Source organism: Crocodylus porosus, unplaced genomic scaffold (genome assembly GCF_001723895.1).
Source record: "Crocodylus porosus isolate Cpor-Errol unplaced genomic scaffold, CroPor_comp1, whole genome shotgun sequence".
Classification (NCBI taxonomy): domain Eukaryota; kingdom Metazoa; phylum Chordata; order Crocodylia; family Crocodylidae; genus Crocodylus; species Crocodylus porosus.
Window position 1 is genome coordinate 2202754 of NW_017728935.1, and position 20857 is coordinate 2223610.

Below are 20857 nucleotides of genomic sequence, written 5' to 3' on the forward strand. Positions count from 1 at the left end.
AGGACCCTTGCAGCAAAATCCCTACAGATATTATTTCAACATGCCCCCGGCCCCCGAAGAGTTAAGACATTACGTCAAATCCGAGTGAGGCTTTTACAGCCAGGATACGGTTCTCCGTCGCTTTCCACCGGATTTTCAGAGCAATGGCTCTGCAGCTTATAGTCTCCCAATGCCCAAAGACAGGTGCTTGTGCCCAAAAACTTGCAAAGATATTTAGGTGGATCAATAAAAGAGATCACCGCTACCCAAAGAACCTTGCCTCTTCATTATCAAGGCCTTTTGAAAGGCAGCCCGCCATGCAGAGGCATGCCCATTCTCTCGCCATACCATAGCAAATCCAACGTCAGCTTTCTTCAAGGCTGGGCCATCATTGGTCCCGTCCCCCGTCACGGCCACCACCTGTCTCCGCTCTCCAACGGTGCTGTCAATGATACCTGAAACGTGGACACACAGGTTAAGGGGAAGACGGATCCCCCAGCAGGCTCTGAGCAAAGAGCAGCGCCCACACAATGCTGGCCTGGATGCTGCCCTGGAGCAGGCGCCTGCCAGCCAGGGGACCACCGAGGGCTGCATCTCTTCTTGGTAATGGTCATCATGTCCAGCCTGTTTTCCAGTTTCCCCATCTGCTGAGGCTTAGTACAGTCCCTTCTATAGCACCTTCCAGAGAACATCTCACAGCCTTTGGAGACCTTGATGAGTCTCCCCCTCACTGGCTCCCCGGGTTCTGGATCAGCAACAGGGACAGTGCCCTGCTCACAGAGTGCGAGCAACAGAGCCAAGAAAAGACCCTAGGCGAAGTCCCAGCTCAGTCCCCTCTGGGTGAGGGTCTGTACAGCAGCACATAAGCGCTGGCTCCCAGCGGCCCCTACCTTTCACAAGTGTGTGCTTATCCGTGGGCGAGGAGCGTGCTAGCACCCGCAGCTTGGGCCAGACCTTATCCAGCTGCTCTTGCTCAACCTACAGGACAAACCAGGAGAGAGGCCGGGTCAGTCGCCACATGCAGGAGCTTGGCAGCCTTTGGCCCCCTGCTCCAAAGACAGGGCTGGGAAGAAGAATGGATGTCAACTTCATCTTGCTGCAAGTGCTACTCCCTGGCTGCATATGGAGCCTGGATACCCTCCTTGTGTCCCCGACTCTTGCCTAAGTTGGCTGCATGGCTTCAGCAGCTGAATGGATCTCCATGAGAGACACTAAGATTTCCCCTTCCCCACCTACGTGGTCCCAGGAGAGAGAAGCTGTCTCCTCATGCTGCAGATCAGTGCTTCCCATATAGTAATGCCCCTCTTAGCTGGCAAGGCTGTTGCCAATGCCCTGGGGTCCCCCAAGCAGCTCAGGTAGAGGCAGGTCCTTTCTGTGCCTCATGCCCGGTCGGGATTCCTACCTCGCCCTTCTCGTTCCGGATGAGCCTGTTGAACTCCTTCCCCTCCAGGCACAGGAAGTCCTCGCCAGGCAGCAGGATGCCGCACTTGGTGGCGATGGCACGGGCTGTGTTGATGTTGTCACCCGTCACCATGCGGACAGTGATGCCGGCACGCTGGCACTTCAGGATGGCCTCTGGCACCTGGGGACGAAGGGAGGCAAGATTAGATGCAGGACAGCGTGGCAAAGGTGAGGAGCTACAATAAAGAGCTGGCAAGGGGAAACCAGACACCCCACCTTCAGGGCCAAGCACTTTCCTCCTTGACCTCCCCTCAGTCAGACGGGCGAGGACTGTGGGGGTTTCTGCCTTTCTCTGCTCTATGAGGCTTGGTCTTTCTCCTTGGATCATATTAACCAGATGTCTCTTCTAGGGGTGGCAGAGCAGTAGCAGTGCCTTCCCCCTCACCCCCTTTTTATTTGTGTTGTGTTGTACGGTGCGCGGGCTTTTCATGAGGTGCTCTGTGGCTTTGGTGTGTGAGGGGTGGCAGTGGATACTTTTCAGGACTCTTAGGGTCACTGGAGTCTGTGAATGCAGGCAACCAGATCCAAAGCCCAGAAGGCTCCTACCCGTCTTGTGTTCCCAACCCAGCGGGGGTCAGCTGTAGAGTCAAGGGGACCCAGTATGAACAGAGCACTGGAGAGGAGAACTGGGAACGAGTGCATCTGCACCAACACTGGAATACAGGCACCACGATAGCACCTGGTTTCCTCGCTGGATTAAGGCAGGATTGTTGGGTCTGGGCCCAGCAGTCAGAAATTTGGGCACAGGCGTGAGCCAGTGAGAAGAGACAAGTTGAGTCTGAAGCGTCTTGGGGCAGGGAGTGGGGAGAGCCCTGCAGGCAAGAGAGGAGCAATGAGAGAGGTCTGATGGGGCCACAGCTGGTTTGGAGGAGACTGGAGCAGGGGCCAGGTCAACATCTGGGGGCTTCAGGCCTCTTTAGTTCCAGTCCACCCACAGACATCATCAGACTGGGCCATGTGCATGGCAGTCCACAAGGACAGAGGAAGCGGGTGTTCTTGGAGCCGGCAGCAGGATCCCTAAACTCCACTGATAAGCAGGATGCCCCCTTCCCCACCCCACACACACACACACACACACCTGGAGTAGGGCTCTATCTTGGGAACCTGGAGTCAAGAACCAAGGTTGTGCCTAACACAAGTGCCGGATGGAGAACCTCCAACCTTGCTTTGGGGAAGGAGCTGCCCAGCGATCTCGGTCTGTGGAGCCCCGACCTCACTACAAAGGGCTCTTTAGAGGTGCATGGTGATGGAGGAATTTCCAACAGTGGAGACCACAGCTGCACTCTTCTTGCTATACAGGTGGCACAAAGGGGTTGGGGCATTCAAGCTCACTTCCCAGAAGCGACATGCAGCACGTGCTCCTTCCCAAGCTCAGGGCAAGCAGCACAGCTGATCACGCCTGCCCCTGGGATCTCGTGTCCTCCCCAGCCGCAGCTGGAGCAAGCACACTTACTCCAAGCGGTTCCTGGAACCAACACCAGCAGCATCTCCCCTCCGGTTCCCAGGGGTAATGTAATTTCATCTCCTTTACACGATGCTGCGGCGCTGGCGCCAAGGTCTGGCTGGGCAGGGAGTCGAGATGTGGGATGCTGCATTTCTCCCACACTGCGGGATGGCAGGTTGACAGTGGCCTCCCCCCGACCAACCTGACCTCGCATCTCCGGCTGCCGCAGCACGTGGCTACATTAATGGGTTTATCTATTAGTGAACAAGCCGCAACGGCATGGGAGGGGGCAGGAGGTAGGATATTAGCGAGAAATTAGCAAATTGAATCACAGCCTCCAGAGCCGGCAGAGACAGGGCATCTGTAATGCGATTCCCAAGCCCAGATACTTCAACGTCTAATTAAGGAAAGATGCGAGCAAGGCCAGCGTGCAGGGGGCAGGCTCCAGAATGAGATCAGGAGGCACAGACGGGAGGGCTGATTGCGTTAGCCCAGCTGTCTGCCTGTCAGCCCCGTTGCAAGTGGTGAGAAAAAGCAGAGGGGAAGCAAGGGCAAGAGGCTGCAGGGGAAAGCAAGGTTTACTGCTAAGGGTGCTCTCTGCCTCTGGGGGAGGAAGGGGGCAAGTTGGTACCCCAGCCACCCACACCATTAACCCTTTCACTGACCATGGCTCTGGCCACTTCCCCTTCCACTGGCTGGCCCTATAGTCACTTGTGCCATGCATGCTCCTGCCATGCAGATCTGGGGTCGTAGCAAGACAGAGAAGTACATGTCCCAGGTACCTGGGGTGCCCCAGATGAAGGAGAGCATCTTAGGAGTGGCAGAAGCATGGAGTAAGGCAGCCTGTGGGCATCTCTGGGATGTCTGTCCACTCCAAGGCACTCATGCCCCTGCTATACAGCAGTTGTGGAGAAGGGGGGTGTACTTACACCCTACATATCTTGCAGGGGATGGGGAAAGGATGGAGAAGCCCCCAGCAAGGGGGACACATTCAGATACCTCTGGGCGCACAGGGTCTTCGATGCCGACCACAGCAATGCAGGTCAGGTCACCCAGGATCTCATTCTCGCTGTCCCAGTCAGGCTCGGTGCTGGCCGGGAAGTCCCGGTAAGCTAGGCAGATGGTGCGCAGGCCGTGGCAGGCCATGGGCTCAATCACCTTCTTCACCATCTCATCGCGGTCCTTCATCTTGAATAGCCGGGTGTCCCCATTCTTGTCCAAAATCTTTGTGCACCTGCACCCAGGGCAGAGGTTAACGGAGACCATGCTGTGTGCCTGCCACTCGAACCACAGAGACGCAGGCCTCCCACCCCAGCAAGGCCCTGGCCACTCTGCAGGAGACACCATCCCACTGACATGCTTAGCAAGCTGCTCAAGAAGGACTTCACTCTTCTAAGCTGTGGTGGGTGAGTCCTAGGAGCTTTGGATCAGCTCAGCACCCAGCTGCTACCCCAGAACCGGGGCAGCTTCCCAGGGTGGCAAATTCGGGCACGGGAGTCTGTCTGAAACACCACCTGCCACAGGCCCAGCACCACCTGGAACCCTGGGAGCTGGACATTTCACCAGCGTTGCATCTTCCAGGCTGTTGTGGCTGCCAGAAGCTCAGAGGCCACAGAGGAGGTGACAAAATTAGTGACATGGCAGATACCACAAGGTCACCAAGCATAGTTGGCTTCAGTTCTGCTCAACACCCTGGATTTTATTCCAGGCATCAGAGGATGAATCAGTGGGACTATCCTGGATAGGACAATGCTCCTTTATCTCCCCGTTTCAGGCGTAAGAGGAAGGACATATAACCAATAGCTGCTACCAGAAGCTCCCCTGGAAATAGTGTGGTCTAGTGAAGAGCGTTGGGACCAGAAGTCCAGACACCTGGGTTCCACTCCTGGCTTTAATATGGTCAAAAACTGGTGACATTGGTTATTTCCCAGCTCTGTGCCTCAGTTTGCCCCTCTGCAAAGCATGTTAAGGTCTACAAGTGAAAGGCATTAGAAGGCCCAGGTATTATTTTGTGCTCTGCATGCATGTGAAGAGAATGTAAGCTTGCTATCTCATACATCCCACATCACCCCAGTCCCCCAGGGCTAGGACCCTCTCATGCGCCTCTGGGAAGAGCTTCACAGGCCATGGGCAGCCTGCAGCAGGCCCTAGCTGGAGAAGTAGCCAGGGGACTCCAAGTGGGGAAGGGTAGTTACTTGCGCAGGATGATCTCGGAGGCACCCTTGCTGTACATGCGGAAGCTGCCATCTGCGTTCTTCAGCACCGTGCTCATGGACTTGCGCACCGAGTTGAAGGTGTACACCTTGTAGAGCTTTTCCTCGGGCACCTCGTTCCTGACCGCCTGGTAGTCCTGCTTCAAATCCAGGACGAAGCCCAGCAGGGCGCACTCGGTCTTGTTCCCCACTTGCCGTGGGAGCCCCCCTTCCTTCTCTGGTGGCTAAAGAGTCCCCAATAGGAGAAGAGAGGGGAGGCATCCATTAATGCAGCTCATGAGCCAGGATGGAATTGGAGGCCAGACATAGCTAGCTAACATCAAATAAAGACAGTCATCAGTATGGTCCAGAGCCAATGCACAGAGATGAATGGGAGCACTTCCCACCTGAAAGCTTTTAAACCAGATTGGCACAGGTATAAAAACAGATGCACGATCCATGAGGCTGTAACCCTCAGATTCTAACCATTTCTGCAGTCACGAGTCACTGTATCAGTTTGCACTGGTATAAAGAGACTGCAAAAATGTCAGAAGGAGCAGAGCACAATGGTGTGATTTACATTTTGCATGTATCCACCCACCCTCTAATGCAGCCCTGTCCTTTCCCATGGTCTCAGCTCCTTGGGAGCACTGCTACCCGCCTCAAGCTCTTCGCAAGAGCTGTGCCCGGATCGAGTCCCCAGCTCGGAAACAAAGGGGGTGGAACTCACCAGGATCTTTGAGGTGTAGGCCGAGTTGATGCCAACACCATTGACAATGAGATCCAGGACCTTAGGCAGGATGGCTTCGGGGTCGGGGATCTGCCGGTAATGGGTGTCACCCACGTACGCCTGCACCACAGTCATGCGGTTCATGGTGAGCGTGCCAGTCTTGTCCGAGCAGATGGCCGTGGCATTGCCCATGGTCTCGCAAGCATCCAGGTGCCTCACCAGGTTGTTGTCCTTCATCATTTTCTGCAGTGGGGGACGGGCAACAAAGGGTGAGAGGGGCAGGGAGGGGGTCCGAGGTAAAGATGGGTGTTTGAGAGGGCAAATAAAGTTCGGCCAAATTGACCAGTCATATAATCAGTCAAAAATTGTAAATAAATAAAATAAAATAAAATAAAATAAAATAAAATTGCCAATAGGTCCAAATAACAAACACACAGAAAAAAAGCACAATTTTTCCATTAAGAAAAGTGCCAAACAACAACAAAAATATTTCCGTCATGAAAACTACAAAAAAAAATTATTTTTTTGGGGTAAAATTGCTATCATCTTTGATCCGTCAAAAAACATGCAGTCAGTTGACTGGTCAATTGACAATATTGGACCAATCAATTGCCCAGCTTGCCAACCCGAGTGCCAGGGCACAGTGCCTGCACTCTCCAAGTGACACAGCACCACACAGGCTGGCAGCTTCTGCAGCGAGAGGCGTCCCGCCGGGAACCGAGAGAAGACAGCAAGGCGACGGCCTCTGCAGCCCACGCCTTTTCTCACTCCTGGATGGGAGCTGCCATTTGCGCGTGGCTCCTATGACACCTTCCACCCCCGCCTCCAGCTCTGCAGCAGCATCGCGGCGTTTCCACGGCAGTGCCAGCCAAATCCCCTCTCCTCGGCTGGGCAGAGGCTGCCGTTCCAGCTGATGCAGTGAAGAGAACGGAGGCTCCGGCTGGGAGAGCCAGCAGCTGAGGACTCCTTTTGCGGAGCGCTATGAGTCCATTTCCTTGCTACCCCAACTCCATGCCCTCTCCTCAGAGCAAATGCAACCATCTCACAGGCCTCGGTGCACATGAGCATCCACTTCTCTGCCCCTTGCTGAGGTCTGTCTCACCCTCCCCACACAAGGCAAATAGCCTCCTCATCCCCTGCCCGCCTCTTCTTCTGGTCCTTTGGGGAACAGAGTCACCACCATCATCTCCATAGCTAGGCTGTGGCCTCACCTTGACAGAGTAGGCCAAGGAGATGGTGACAGCCAGCGGCAGGCCCTCGGGCACAGCCACCACCAGCACGGTGACGCCGATGATGAAGAACTTGACAAAGTACTGGATGTAGATGGGGGTGCAGTCTGCCAGCCAGGGCCTGCCCTGCACGCCAAAGTTGTCGATCACAAAGTACAGCACCAGGATGATGACGGTGATGGCCGACATGATCAGTCCTGAGGGAGAAGGAAGAGGCAGGTGGCACGTGAACACACGCGCATACACGCTTGAGGTGACCATGGTCTCGGTGGTCTCACAGACCCAAAAGTGATGCCACCCACTCATATACACACACCATCCCCTCCTACGCCAAGGGTTTAGATGGGAAAGCCACTGATGCTCACGGCTTCCGATTTCTGTTCCCCCGTGGCTGAACCTGCTGAGGGCATCTGCCTCTGCCCGTTTCCTCCATCCGCATCACAGATCTACATCAGCCATCCAACAGTCAGACGGGTCTCTGCTCCCACACATTAAATGGGCAGAGGCAGCTACAGGTCAGGATTGAAGGGCATCAGCAGAAATGCGCGTGGGCAGCACGCAGGGCAAGAATAGCAGGGGGTGCTGTTGGGGACCGAAGGACATCAGCAAAGCTACAGCCCCAGAGCGGTGCTGCAGACAGGGACTCCAGTACCTCGGCAGAGCTGGCTGAGGGCAGCTGGACACAGCGCCACCTTTTCACACGGTGTCAGTCTCTAGCTCGTCTCCTTCATCCTCACGGTCTCAGACAACACGTCAGTGGGAACCCAAAAATTAGTGCTACCCCACCAGGGAGGAGAATCCTCCTTCGCTTACTTACCTGCCTTCCCGATCTGCACCGCAAGGCGGGTCAGCTTCCCTTGTAGCACAGACTTCTCCTTCTTGGGGACTTTCACCTTCTTCTTCTCCTTTTCCTCATTCTCTACTCCTTCCTGGCTCTTCAGGGGCTGGATTTCTAGGGCCACACCATCCTGAGTTTTAGCTACACCCCGAGGGAAAATAGACAGAGTGGGTGAGTGCACGAGAGAGCCCAGAAACCAGTGGGGCACCGCTGAGAGATGGTGAAGGCAGAGAGAGGAGAAACCCAGAGCAAATAAAAGACTCCCTGCACACACAGGCATCCGATAGTGGCAAAGCCTACAGATCCTGCCCCACTTCCCCCGGGGGCACGTGCCTGGAAGAGCTCACTGCATCTCCTCTGGCCTGACCCCACTTACTCCCATTTCCCAAATCATGCCCTTACTTAGCTCTATCTGGACAGAAGGAACAAAACAGCCTAGCTACAGAGACGTGGGGCCAGCGATCATTCCCAGCTCGTCTCCTGGATGCTACTGTACGGTCTTGGGCAAGTACCTTCACTTGTGAGCCTCAGCTGGCCTCTCTGTGAAATGGGGATAGAGATACTTACCCTCGCGCTGGTGACAGAGAGTTAATTTAATAAAGCCCCTGAATATAGGCTCAGAGCTGCCAGACTGGCTTGGACTGTGGAGAATCCAGGATCCAGCCCCCCTCCTGCAGCAGCTAGCCCCAGCTGCTTCCCGGAAAAGGGGTCAGGACATCTACTACAGGCAGTTCTGGGCTGGTAAGGTACCTTTCAAAGCCTTCTGGAAGAGACCTCCTACCCTGAAGCAGGTGCATTTAGAGCCCTTCCAGAGCTCGTAGATGCTCTTGCATGGTCCGAGTCCTTGCTAAACCAACTCTGCAGAGATCGATTCACGTGAGCATCCCTTTTGGGATCCTGCTCATCTATGGACCTGGTGGCAATGGAGCTCCAGAGGCCATGCTCCGTGTGAAAGCATTTCCTTTCATCGCGTGCCCTGTGGTACACACGACCAAGTAGTACACGCTCTTCGGTGCCCTGGTGGCAGCTCTGCAGGAGTCGCTTGACAGGCAGCATTCAAGGGGGTGAGATGGAGGGAGGAGGTTAAGTCTCGGGGTGGAGATTGACTCACTTATGAGGAGGAGTGAACCGGCACCTTTCCCCCCGCCCGCCCCTGGATCCAGCCAACACCGTGCTCTTTAGCATCTGAGAAATGAAGAGGGCCAGATGCTTAGCTGTGCAACCCAACCCAGTTTCCCCCAGTCCACTGGAGTTATGCTGGCCTCCGTCAGCTGAAGGTCCAGGCCAAAGAGACTTCAGGTAAAATGCCCACTGACTGAGGAGAGAGGTAGAAACCCCGCTGGGAGCAAGAGTTCACTTTTGCATTCCCCTCGGCTCCTGCTCTTGGCTTGCTCGGGCTTTTTTTTCAGTTTATTTATTTCTTTTTTTTAAAATCAACTGGAAAAGCAGCGGTTCACCCACAGATCTGACTATGGTTGGTCTCCGAGCACATGCCCCCTTCCAGCTCCCACCACCGGGATGTTATGGGTACAGTAGTAGTCATGGTGCTCCAAAACTGTGCTCTCCACGGTTAGGACTGACAGAAAACAGGACAGAGAGGAAGAAAAGACAAACTAAAAAAAGGAACAAAAAAACCCCACCCCCAACACAACCCCCCAAAACAACCCCACAGATCAGATTGGAGGGAGGAAAACTCAAACTGCTGAGAGGAGAGAGAGAGAGAGGGGTGGAAAAACAGACAGGTGCAGAAATGGGCTTCCTCCACACAGCCTGGAAAGAACAGTGTGAGAAACATACTGGAGAGAAGACGCTCACTTTGATTCAGAGAGGCCATGAGAAGAACAGGGCGTAACCATCGCGCAGGCCGGACCCACCGCAGTCACAGGACAGAAGCGGGGTGGGGAGGACGAGGGGATGGGCACGGCCTTCTTGCCCAGGTTAACCACCCCCCCCCCCCGCTGCCTTTGCCACCGGCAGGCGGGTAAGAGGAAGCAAAAGGTCTCTTTTGCTCACATGCACGAGCTGCTGGGAACTGGCAGCTCCCCCCCGGGCTCTTTCCCACGGGGGCAGAAACCGCAGGGCTCTGAGGCAGAGGCCCCATCTCTTGGCGGCTGAGGCGCAAGGGTTTCATCCAAACAAATGCTAAGTTAAAGGGGCGCCCCCCCATCCTCGCCCTCCTGCAAGGGAGACCCGCAGAGCAGCCTCGCCGCAGGGGAAAGCTCTCCCCGCCCCGGAGCACAGGACAGCCCGCAGCCCCTCAGCACAGCAGGCCGACAGCAGGGGGGGCTGCGACTCCAGCGGGGCCCCGAGCTCGCAGGGATGGGGCCGAGCGCTGCAGAGATGGTTACACCCTCTTCCAGGACAACAAGGCGAGATTCCCGCTGTAGCGGCGAAGAGCACAGACTCATGGGAAGAAGGAAGGAAGGAGGAATGCTTGGTAGTTAGTGTGGTGCTGGTTCAAAGGATGGAGAGGCTGGTTACCTTTGTTGCGATTTTCGGGGGCTCCGGGTTTTTTACCTGTTCAGACAAAGAGAAAAAGGGTGGAGCGCTGAGCACACGGTTCTGACACCAACGTCCCCGGCGGCAGGACGCGCCCGGGCGGGGGCCGGTGCTTGCTAGGCTCTCGGCTTCTGCTGGGACACCCGGGGGGAGCCCCCTCCTCAGCACAGCCGCAGGCAGCAACCCGCACCTCCCTCCCCTAGCAGCCCGCGTGGGCTTCAGCTTCCAGCTCTCTTGGCCCTCTGCGCCCTGCCACGGGAAAAGCACTTGGCTGCAGCAGGACGAGACCGGTCCCCTGGCTACGCTGCCACAGCTAACCGCCCTGCTCTTCCCGGAGACGCCACTGCCTCTCTGCATCATCTCAAGTCCCCTCCTGTACCGGGGGGCTGCTGCTGCTCCATTTCTCCCTCCCCGTTTGGGGACAGGGGGCTCTTGCACGTCAAGGACCTGCTCTCAGGTTGAGGCCTCCAGGATGTTCATAGTTTGAAAAGCAGCCATGACAGAAAGGGTCATTGCGCTCTCCTGCCTACCACAGGCCAAGGAAACAACCGGGTCCCCACACCTCCCACCACCATATGACAGAGATACTATTAGCATCTGTGAAAGCGATGGCCTTCAGCCCATTTCTAGGCCCATACAACTGCCTGGTTTCCTAAAGCTGGCCTGACTATGACCAGGGCAGCACTTGGTACCAATCAGGGCCCAGGTTTTCAAATTTAGGGCAAAAGTCCCATTTCAGAGAGATCCAAGACTCCCCAGGATTTAGGCCTGACATGCAGGATGGTCCCAGGAAGTCAGAGACAGGTGGCTGCTTGAAGAAAATCTGTGTCAAGTAATCTCTCTGTCAAACCCTTAACTTGAAGTTTAAAGGAACAGCCGCCTACTTAAATTAGGATTCTTGCCTCCCGGCCTTGAAATCTGGGGATGGCACTGGGAGGATGGTTCCAGCACAGGGCAGCAGGCCACCACCAGTCAGCCAGGCTGTGGCCCTCGGCCAGGGAAGGGGGCAGGGGGCAATGCTAAATGACATCGGCAAAGCAAAGTAAATACTGTTGGGTGCTGCTTCTAGAGACGGAGGGAAAAGCTTCAAGCGCAAGACTGAAGACTGCTTCTGCGCCAAGAGAAGCAAAGCCCTAGGGACAGGAGACCCAGGATTAACCTCACCTTGCTACTGGGAGAGGATACAGAGATTCAGGCTTGTGTCTCACTCTGTTTTAACCCTTCTGGCCAGCACTGCCGTTGGCCCGGTTTCAGACGAGCGGGGAGGTGTCAGAGCCTCTCATCTGGTCATTGCAACTTCTCCCTGGAGCAGTCACTAGAGCTGACAGCGAGTGCGGAGTCCCGCTCCTGGTCAGCAGCGCAGGCATGTATTTGAGCCCTCCACATCAGTCCACAAGCCACCTGCCTTCTGCTTCTCACCCCTGTCCCCCGGGAGCAAGAGGCCATCGGGGACTCTTTTGATCGTTAGGACCCTCAGCTGGCGTCGACTAACGCCTACGCACTGACTGTCCCAGGGAAACCAACCAACTCCCAGCAGTCGAGAAGCTGGCCCGTGGACTAGCTCCTGCCAGGCTGCTTCTAAGCTCTCTGGTAGGAAAGGCCCGATGGTTTGCAAATGCACCCTCACCCCTATGAAAAGTACAGGCATGATGCATGGCCCAGCTGGCCTTCCTTCCAGGGCAAACCCCTCCCCTGCTTCCCACCTTGCCTCTTCTAGCCTCCTCCGGGCTCTGCCCCAGAGTTGTAGCTCGGGCCGGTCCTCCTTCTGCCTCTGCTCCGTGTGCCACAAACCTAGTGCCATTAGAGTGGGTGAGATGTGTGAGCAACACTGCCGGGGACGGGGCAGTCATCAGGGCAGGAAGAGCCCCCAGAAGGTGCAGACAGCTGGCAGGCAGCTTCAGACCGTCCATGCAAAGAGAGGACACACCTGCTCTCCCAACCGCTGCCCCGAGACAGGCCCCCCCTCCCCAAAGAGACGCTTGCCCACATGCCCTCCAGGATGCCGCACTCCCATCCTGGAACCACACTGCTGCAAACCCCTCTGCCTCACGAGGCTGCCTCGTGACATCCCCGGACACATCCCAGACTTGCTCACTTGACCCCCCGAGTCCAGAAGCAACGACTTCCTGAGCAAGCGGTGGGTGCCTATTGTCTCGGAGACCCAGTGGCCTACCGCACGCTCCCCTCTCGAGCACAGAAAGCAGAGAAAGGCGCTGTTCCACACCGCTCGTGACTGACAGGGATCGGGGTGGAGTGGGCGGAATAAGCAGCGAGACATCAATGCGGTGGCAGGAAGGCGGTTGAATTCGGGTGCAGTTGGTACCGCGTAGGTGAGCGGCTCAGCCCTGCAAACTGTGCCTCTCCCCACCTGCCACATGGCCACCCGCTGCAGGGCCCCTGCCCCCCTCACCCCACAGATGCCACGTGGCACTGTGCAATGCAGTCAGTGCCGAGAGGCGGACACAGAGACCAGCCTGGCAGCTCTCAGGCTAGAGAGGACTTGAGGACTGGGCTTGGGAGGGAAATCTGCCCCTCTTTCAGCAGGAAGCTGGAGAACAGACAGGCCAAGAGCCCCAAAATGCTTCCCTTGGGGCTTCAGAGTAACTTGCTGGGCCAAAAAAAAAAGGTGGCCCTGAGGGGAACTGGTCAAGGCTCCCCACACACATTGCACTATTGTGGTGATGGGGCACCAGGGGGGGATGCTGAGGGTATTACTTTCCTACCCACCAAAACCAGGGAGAGAACCACCCACCTGAGGCCGACAGTGCAACAAAGCAAGTACAGAAAGGATCCATCCTCCACCCCCACACACCTCAGGCAGCCAAAGGAGAGGTCTTCTCTCTTGGATGGAGAGAGAGAACCAGCAGAAAAAGTAAGGCCGCCAAAGATGCCTTTGGGAATGGGAGAGCCTGAAGGACATCGATCACTGCAGCCGCCCTTACTCCCTCGACAGCCTCCCTGCCAAAGCCACCTCACCCACAGCAATTCCATCGGCAGCCCCGCAAGCCCTCGTCTTTCCCCTCCCAAACTGCAGCTGGACGGAGAGCAAGAGAGGTGGAAGTTGTGTCCGAGAGGAGTTGAGGATTGGGGGACCCAGTGTCCTAGGCGTGGAGTGGGTTTTAGGCCACATGCTCCCCGCACTCGCTGCATTGTGACCAGATGGCAGCAGCCTGGTTCCCCCAGGCTTCACATCACCCTACTCAGTCTTACACACTACCAGGGCTTCGTATTCACCCTCAGCGGTCAGCCACAGACACGACTTGCCACGTTCCAGCAGAGACGTCCCAGACAGAGAAGAAAGGCTGGGTACCCAGAAAGCTCCTTACCTTTCTTCACCTTCTTCTCCTCATCCCCTTCTGCACCCAGCAGAGTGAAGATGATTCCAGTTTGCGAGTTGATGCCCACAGCAGTCACCACCATCCTCCCGGAGCCCTCCATCACATGGGTACCTGGCCAGGGGCACAGAAAGAGTGAGCTATGGGGGGACAATGCTGACACTTCTTCCCCGACTCTCTAGGCATGGGACTGGCCGACTCGGAGGACTGCATTACAGGTCCCATTACTTCTGGATCACCGGTTCAAAGCTAGCCCAGGTCAGCGTCTCAGAGAAAATGACCCACATCCGGCCTATTCAGTGCCTTGTATTCAGTGACTTCAATGGGTCTCTTTCCAGGTTCCCATAAGACAAGCGTCCTCATCGTGATGACTGACACCATCCTATTCACTTCAGCAGAAACACCATGGAGTGAATGAACTGCTAATTTTCCCCTCAAGAGAGGGGCCTAGCAATCGAGGTGGGCCAGTATATTGGCACCCACTGCCACAGTGGTACGGAAGTCCCTCTGGGGCAAGGCTGGAGCAGGCTGGTAGGATCAAGTTGTCGGGGAACTTTGTTTTGCTGCTTCCCACCCTATGCTGTGCCTGACCCATGGATACATGGAAGATTCAGGCTCCAGGTCTGCTTGACCACCACCTCAACCCACTTGTAGGAGGAGACAGGCTTGCACTTGGCCCACTCTGTGCTGCCTGGACCCCAGACAAACTGAAGAGAGCTCAGGCACCTCCAGCCACCCTCTAGCTCTCAGGATGAGCATGGTTTATTTTATCACCATCATGAAGGTGACACCATATTGCCATTTGAACGTTCAGCCCGCTGCACCCCTGTACGGTAAGGGGTTTGGAGACTGGCTGGGTTTCCCAGCTCTCATAGGGCACGTCTGCTGGGCTTACCGGAAAGCAGCATGGGGTCCTTGTCCAGGGACTTCTTGACTTGGTCCGACTCCCCAGTCAAAGAGCTCTCATCAATTTTCAGATCATTGCCTTGAATCAGGATGCCATCAGATGGCAACAAGTCACCTGGGAGAGCAGGGAACAACCACAGGTTACAGCTGGCCCTGGTCTGAGGCTGTTGAGCAGGGATTTCACCCATCCTAGGGAGAGATCCCAGGATTGCAGAGCAGGGCCAAGCTGAGGGAAGAGAGGTGGCACAGTGGAGGATGGCACGAGGAGACTCCAAGCCACCACACTGATGAATTCCCAGTAGCACAAGGCAACGGAGGCCCCCAGAAGGAGGATGGGATGGCCAATTAGAGCAGAAGCCTTTTATGAGTGCAACTAGAGCTTAACCCCAAGCAAAAGGCATTTGGTGGGCAGTCTCTGCTGAGAGAGTGACTTAATGCAGATAGATGCAATGGGTTAATAAAAACAGAATTAAAAAAAAATTAAAAATTAAGATGTAGAAGAATATGGGAGGGACTTACCTGCAACTCTGACAACCAACACAAGCGGTTAATCGTTTTGGATTAAAACAAAGTATTCAAGTAGTACCAACTTACTGCCAAAGTTTTAAATAAGAGAGTCAGACCACTGACACTGTGGGAGTCACTAAATACCTAGCACCACAATTTGCTAACATTTTGAGAGAATTAACTCCTACAGATATAGAGTTACTTCTCATCAATTATCATGTATTCAGCTAGTTTAAATCAATGATCAGTTTGTTAAAAGGAGTTGAGAAACCAAGGAAAAGCTAGAAAGGCACTTGTTTCTTCCTTCCCGTTTAAAAACTAGAGCTACGTTCTAATCAAGAATGACATCTACTGGCTCTACAGTTTTAAGACCATGGTGTCTGGAAACAAATACTTGCTTCGTTTAATAAAAGGAATTGGGTTTAGCTGTAAAACATGGATTTATAGAACTTTTTCCTTATATACCACACAGTAACAGCTTGCTTCCTCTTATTCTTTGAGAAACTCTTGAAAGGCTAGTGATGCATTTCAGGATCCACCCAAAACGATGCCCGCTGCAAGTTACGAGCATTAAAAATAGCGCAGCAAAATAAGAAGTTCATCATATCTCATTTTCCAGCATATCTAGAAATGTCAATGTTAAGAATCCAAACAAGCGTGTCAACTACACGCTTGCATAAATAAGTGCACCTATAGATACGGGGTAGCCTCTTGGTTAGAAGTTCCATCCAACTTGTTGTAAAGGGTACATTTAGCTGCCAATCAACAGGCTTTTTGATTACTCTCCAATGAGAATTAACCTCATTTTAATCAAGATAACAAAAATAGAACACGTCAAGCAAGATAATATTTGAGGTTTCCTGTTTGCCGATTTAAACCCAGATCATCCCAAAGGGGCTTGGAGTGCAAGCCATGCCATGGGACCTATCTGGCACCAGCCAGCACTGCCACTTGCTTACCGTATTTGATCTGTGCGATGTCCCCCACCACAATCTCAGCCACAGGAATCTGGATCACCTGCCCCTTGCGGATGACCGTGAACTTCTGCTCCTGCTCGATTCGGCTCTGGAGGCCCCGGAACTGCTTCTCTTTGCTCCAGTCATTGAACGCAGTCACCAGCACCACAATGATCACCGAGAACAGGATGGCTGCCCCCTCGATCCAGCCGGCCTGAGACTCCCCCTCGTCCTCCACGCCACCTGACACTTGGCCACACACTGCAGAGGGATGGGGTGGCAAGAGAAAGGGAAGGGGGAACATTCAGGCATGCAAGGAAATGCATGTGCATGCTGTACCACACAGGCCTTGAAAGGCATACGCTCATAGAAGGGCCCTCTGTCCCCTTTCTCTCCAAAGCCCGTCCCTACACCCCCCTCCTGCAAGGATGTACTCGTCACCCTTGCAAGCATTTTTGTACAGGTTGGCTTAACGTTTAGACCACTAAGCTGGGGCTTGGGACACCTGGGTTCTAATTTCCAGTTCTGCCAACCCAGCTCTACTGGCGAGTTTGGAAATGAGTCAGCTCCTCTGCGTCCCCAATTTGCTGACACCGTCGGACACTGAACTCACGAAAACCGCTTACAGAATGAACTCAAGCACACACAATCACTGGGCACCTTTGCAACCTCTAGTCTGTGTCGGAAAACCCCAGCTGAATGCTGGGGGAAACAGAGGCACAGAAGGGATAAGCAGCTCACCCACCCACCCCACAGGGGAGAGTCACGTTGGAGCTGGGAGTAGAGATCATGCAAGTAGGCCACCTCTCTGCTGACCAGGCAGGGCCCCTGCAAGATGTTTGAAGTAAGATTCTGCAAAGGCCTCAGAGATCCCTGATGACAGGCACTGGCCTACACAGAGCAGCTCATCAGCTTTCAGGAAGCATATGCACCCTCACGATTGTCACAGTGGACCCAGCATCCTCCCTCTGTGGTACCGTGACAGATATACCAGGAGTTGATCACAGAAAGGGTAAATGCAACGCATCACTGTCATGCTATCATGCACCTAGACCCAAAATAAGGTTCAGGGCTCAGGTCTCCCAGGACACCATAATGCCTTTCATTTGCAGCTGCAGTGTCTCCACGCGTGTGTACACACACACACACACACACACACATGCACATGCCCAGTATAATTAAGATAGAAAGAATATTACTCCAATATTTCTCTGCACACAAGACATCAATGGATCTTTGGTAACATGGTGATAAACAGCCTAGCTGTGCCCCAGTAGGCACACTGGTATGTAGGCAGAATACATGCATGAAAAACGCAGTGCTCTCTCTTCCCTGAAGCATCAGCTATTGGCTCTGAGGGGCCTGCTCAAGCCCGTTGGAGCCAATGCAATCATGCTCATCGACTTCAATGGGAGTCAGATGAGGCCAAAGAGGCAGGCTATTGACCAGGCAGACTGATGGCCTCTGCAGTCTGAATGGTCTCCAGGGGCCATATTGCAGTCACATCCATGAACACCTCCCTCAGTCAAGCTACCCCCACACTGGGGCTGTGCACAGACCCGAAGAACAAGGCAGGATGATGAGCAGAGGGGCAAGTTGGACCGTCTCTTCGTGCCATCACCCCGGTGAGATCTTGGCTTTTGTAAAGTCCTGGTCTCTCACCCAGCTCACTCCTTCCCACCCATCAGTCTGCCCTTGTCTTCCTTTCCAGCCCATGGCATCTGCCACAGTCCGGGTGATGCCACCTCATATCCAACTGCATGGTCCAAAGGCACTTGAAAGACCAGTCTTGGATACCTCTATCTATCTAGCACCCGTTAGCACAAACAGCCACCCAGATGCAACAAACAGGAGTTATATCTCCCCCGTCCCTGAGTCGCACTTGTCCCAGGAGGACTGTGGTAGATGGGGATGACAGGACACTACAGCACTGCACAGCAGCTTAGAACAGGATATGAATCCTCCATTGTCCCAAAATGCCAAGTGCATGGGGTAGGTTTAGCTTGGCAGGATGGGAGAGACAAGAACCCAGCCAGGACAGACAGGACAAAGGTTTCTCCATGGAGGCGAATGAAAGTAGGAGCCTTTCCATTAGTCTCAGCTGACTTTGGACCGGGCCCTGCATATTAGGGGCCTCAAATCGCACCCAGCACTGTGCCATCAAAAACTGCACAGTGGGAGGCCAAATGTGCCGAGATGGTGGCACAGCGGCTGTGAGGCTGTGGGCGGGCGAAGGCAGCCGCGATGCCAGCTGTACAGGCAGGAGCTCAGCTGCCGAAGATTTGTTTACTAGCCGATCAGGTAAAGCATATGTGCGCGGGAGGGGGAGCGCGGGGCCCGCTCCCCCCAGCTGGCACCCGCCAGCAGTGCTCCACGGTCCATCGTGGAGCTGCACCGACTTATGCCCGCTCCCGATTCACGCCTTGGGGAGAGCACAAGGTGGAGACCAGACCCCTTTGATCCAAACACAAGTGATACGAGCTTTAGGAGGCCAAGATGCAGCTGCGATAGGATCAGAGCTGGGGGGGGAGGGGGGGCAGCTAATCCAGCCCCTTGCTCAAGGTTGGATCATCCCTTCCCTACCACAGCTCCTCCATCCTTGCTCGGCACAGCTGAGATGCAAGTTGCTTGGGGAGAACAGGAGGGGATGGTCTTGTCTTTTCCCTCCAGCTTCTCCCCCAGGAGGAGGGAGGCTGCAGGAGACTCACATTCGTTTTCCCCGCCTGGAGGGTGGTAGAAGGACAGGCCCAGGGAAATTATGGCTGCAATTTCCAAGATGATCAGCGTGACGTCCTGAAGCGCCTCCCACACTAACTGCAGGAAAGTCTTGGCCTTCTTGGGAGGAATGAAGTTCTGGCCAAACACCTGCCTCCGCTTCTCCAGGTCCGTGGGGTTTCCAGACAAGCCTGCAGGGGGAAGGGAAGGGAAGGACGAGGCGTGAGAGAGGAGCATACCCCAGCCACTCCCTCCCTCAAGCCAACGCTTCATCCTCAGGCATCACGGGGCATCTTTATTCTCCATCCCCCTGCCAGCACCGTTGACCACAGCATCTCCACACCACCACCAAGATCAGGGTCCCGCAGTGCTGGGGGCTGTACGTACAGTAAGGGAGAGAAAGTGCCAGACTAAAGGAGCTTTCAGTCTAGGTGGACAGAAGGGAAAAGGAGAGGCACAGTGGAAGTGACGTGACCAAGGTCACCCCTGAGGTCTGTGGCAGAGCTGGGAACAGAACCCAGGTGTCCCTGCTTCAAGTGTCCTTCCTCACCCATGAGCCCCTGTTGCCTCTTCACCCATTGCTTTAATGTGTGCTCACTCTTCCTGCTGGGCCTCCACTCAACAGCAGCCAAGGTTATTCAGACCATAGAGGGAACAGGCAGAGGCAAGGATCAACTTCCATACAACAGGCACTGATTTTCCTCAAGGCTGCGCATGCTCTGGGGCCCGGAGACCAGCTGGGACCACGCAGCCACATGTGCCCCAAAAGCACATAGCCTGCAGGAAACGTGGGCGCTCCCTCCTGACAGCCCCAGGGAGCACTGAGGTTGGGGCCCAAAGGCAGCAAACAAACAGGGACAGTTGGGAGGCTCTGCTCAGGCTCCCAGCTGCGGGGACACACACCAGCCCAGGAGGACAACACTAGAGAGGAGCAAATTAGATGGGCAATTTGTCCCCTCCCCTACCGCACACTCAGTCACCGCCTCCAAGGAAGCCTCCGCCATGCCAATTAATACTGGTTGGCACTCACCCGCTTGTTTACATGTTGCATCAATTACCCATGAATCTGGCATTTCAGACGAGCGTGCAAATTGGACCCACCTGACTCGGGCTCTTCCCCCTGCTGTGCCCTCTGCACGGTACAGCCCTCTCCAAATTAGGCCCCCAGAAGAAGCCCCAAATCCAGGCTGCACTCAGGTACTGGACCTCTCCCTCCCCATATCACCAGGCTGCATATTTCAGCCGCACCAGAGGAGCTGGGGTTGCTCCCTCCGAGCTCAGCTCTTTGGCAAGGCAAGGCAGGGTGCTGCACACATAGCCATGGCCCACACAGGGCACTTCAACCCACTGCTAGAGCACAGTCTCAGCGGCAAAGGCACATGCTCACTCTAAAGACTAGGAAGGACAGGCGAGTCCCACAGCAGATGCAGCCTCACACGGATGCAGCTTCGCCAGTCAGTCCCCACCCACGTGCTCCGCCACCCCTGGCCTTCATCCACTTTGCCACGTGGACTCTTGGGCTGAGAAGCAACAGGGGGAACGAGATTACAGGCAGCCCTGGCTGCTGCCTTGATGCCCAGATCACTGGAGCTGCTGTCCCTGGCACCCAGGGTCAAGGGCACATGGGCAGGTTGGGGGCAGAGTTCCCTTGCCACCACCTCCTGTGCCACGCTGCCCATCGTACAGCGCCATCACTACCTCCGCTAGCTGCCTCCTGACCACTTGGGCATGTGCCCTCACAGTCCCCTCAGGGAGGCAGGACTAAGCAAAGGGAAACCGAGGCACTGAGCAGAGCAGTGGTTTGGCCAGGAGACCCGGGGCAGAACAAGGGAGCGCGCCCGAACCGTCCTCAGAACCGGCCTGCGCTCGGCCGCCTCTGCCCCATCTCCACGTCTCACAGCACAGGGGATCCCAACCTTCTCCCCAGCATTATCTGCCTTCCAGCCTGAGGTCCTACAAACCCCAGCTCCACCTTAAAACAGTTCAGAGCCCTGCACTTTCCAGCTTAAGGGAGCCCCAGCTGGGCTCCCGCCAGGTCCCAAGATGCACCAGGATGGAGGAGGTCT

At 55.2% G+C, this 20857-nt stretch overlaps 1 protein-coding gene across 2 annotated transcripts in view; it reads right to left on the reverse strand.

Moving 5' to 3' along the window:
• Nucleotides 1–20857, reverse strand: part of ATP2B4 (ATPase plasma membrane Ca2+ transporting 4) — a 68053-nt gene that overhangs the window by 21538 nt on the left and 25658 nt on the right. For both annotated transcript variants that reach the window (XM_019546619.1, XM_019546618.1), the window contains exons 3-15: nucleotides 18785–18982; nucleotides 16080–16337; nucleotides 14603–14728; nucleotides 13699–13821; nucleotides 10355–10390; nucleotides 7853–8014; nucleotides 7018–7232; nucleotides 5807–6049; nucleotides 5080–5321; nucleotides 3884–4118; nucleotides 1382–1561; nucleotides 870–957; nucleotides 328–434 (exon numbers count right to left, since the gene is read on the reverse strand). In XM_019546619.1, coding sequence (XP_019402164.1) covers nucleotides 328–434; nucleotides 870–957; nucleotides 1382–1561; nucleotides 3884–4118; nucleotides 5080–5321; nucleotides 5807–6049; nucleotides 7018–7232; nucleotides 7853–8014; nucleotides 10355–10390; nucleotides 13699–13821; nucleotides 14603–14728; nucleotides 16080–16337; nucleotides 18785–18982 — 2213 coding nt within the window. The remainder of the gene's footprint in view (nucleotides 1–327; nucleotides 435–869; nucleotides 958–1381; nucleotides 1562–3883; nucleotides 4119–5079; nucleotides 5322–5806; nucleotides 6050–7017; nucleotides 7233–7852; nucleotides 8015–10354; nucleotides 10391–13698; nucleotides 13822–14602; nucleotides 14729–16079; nucleotides 16338–18784; nucleotides 18983–20857) is intronic.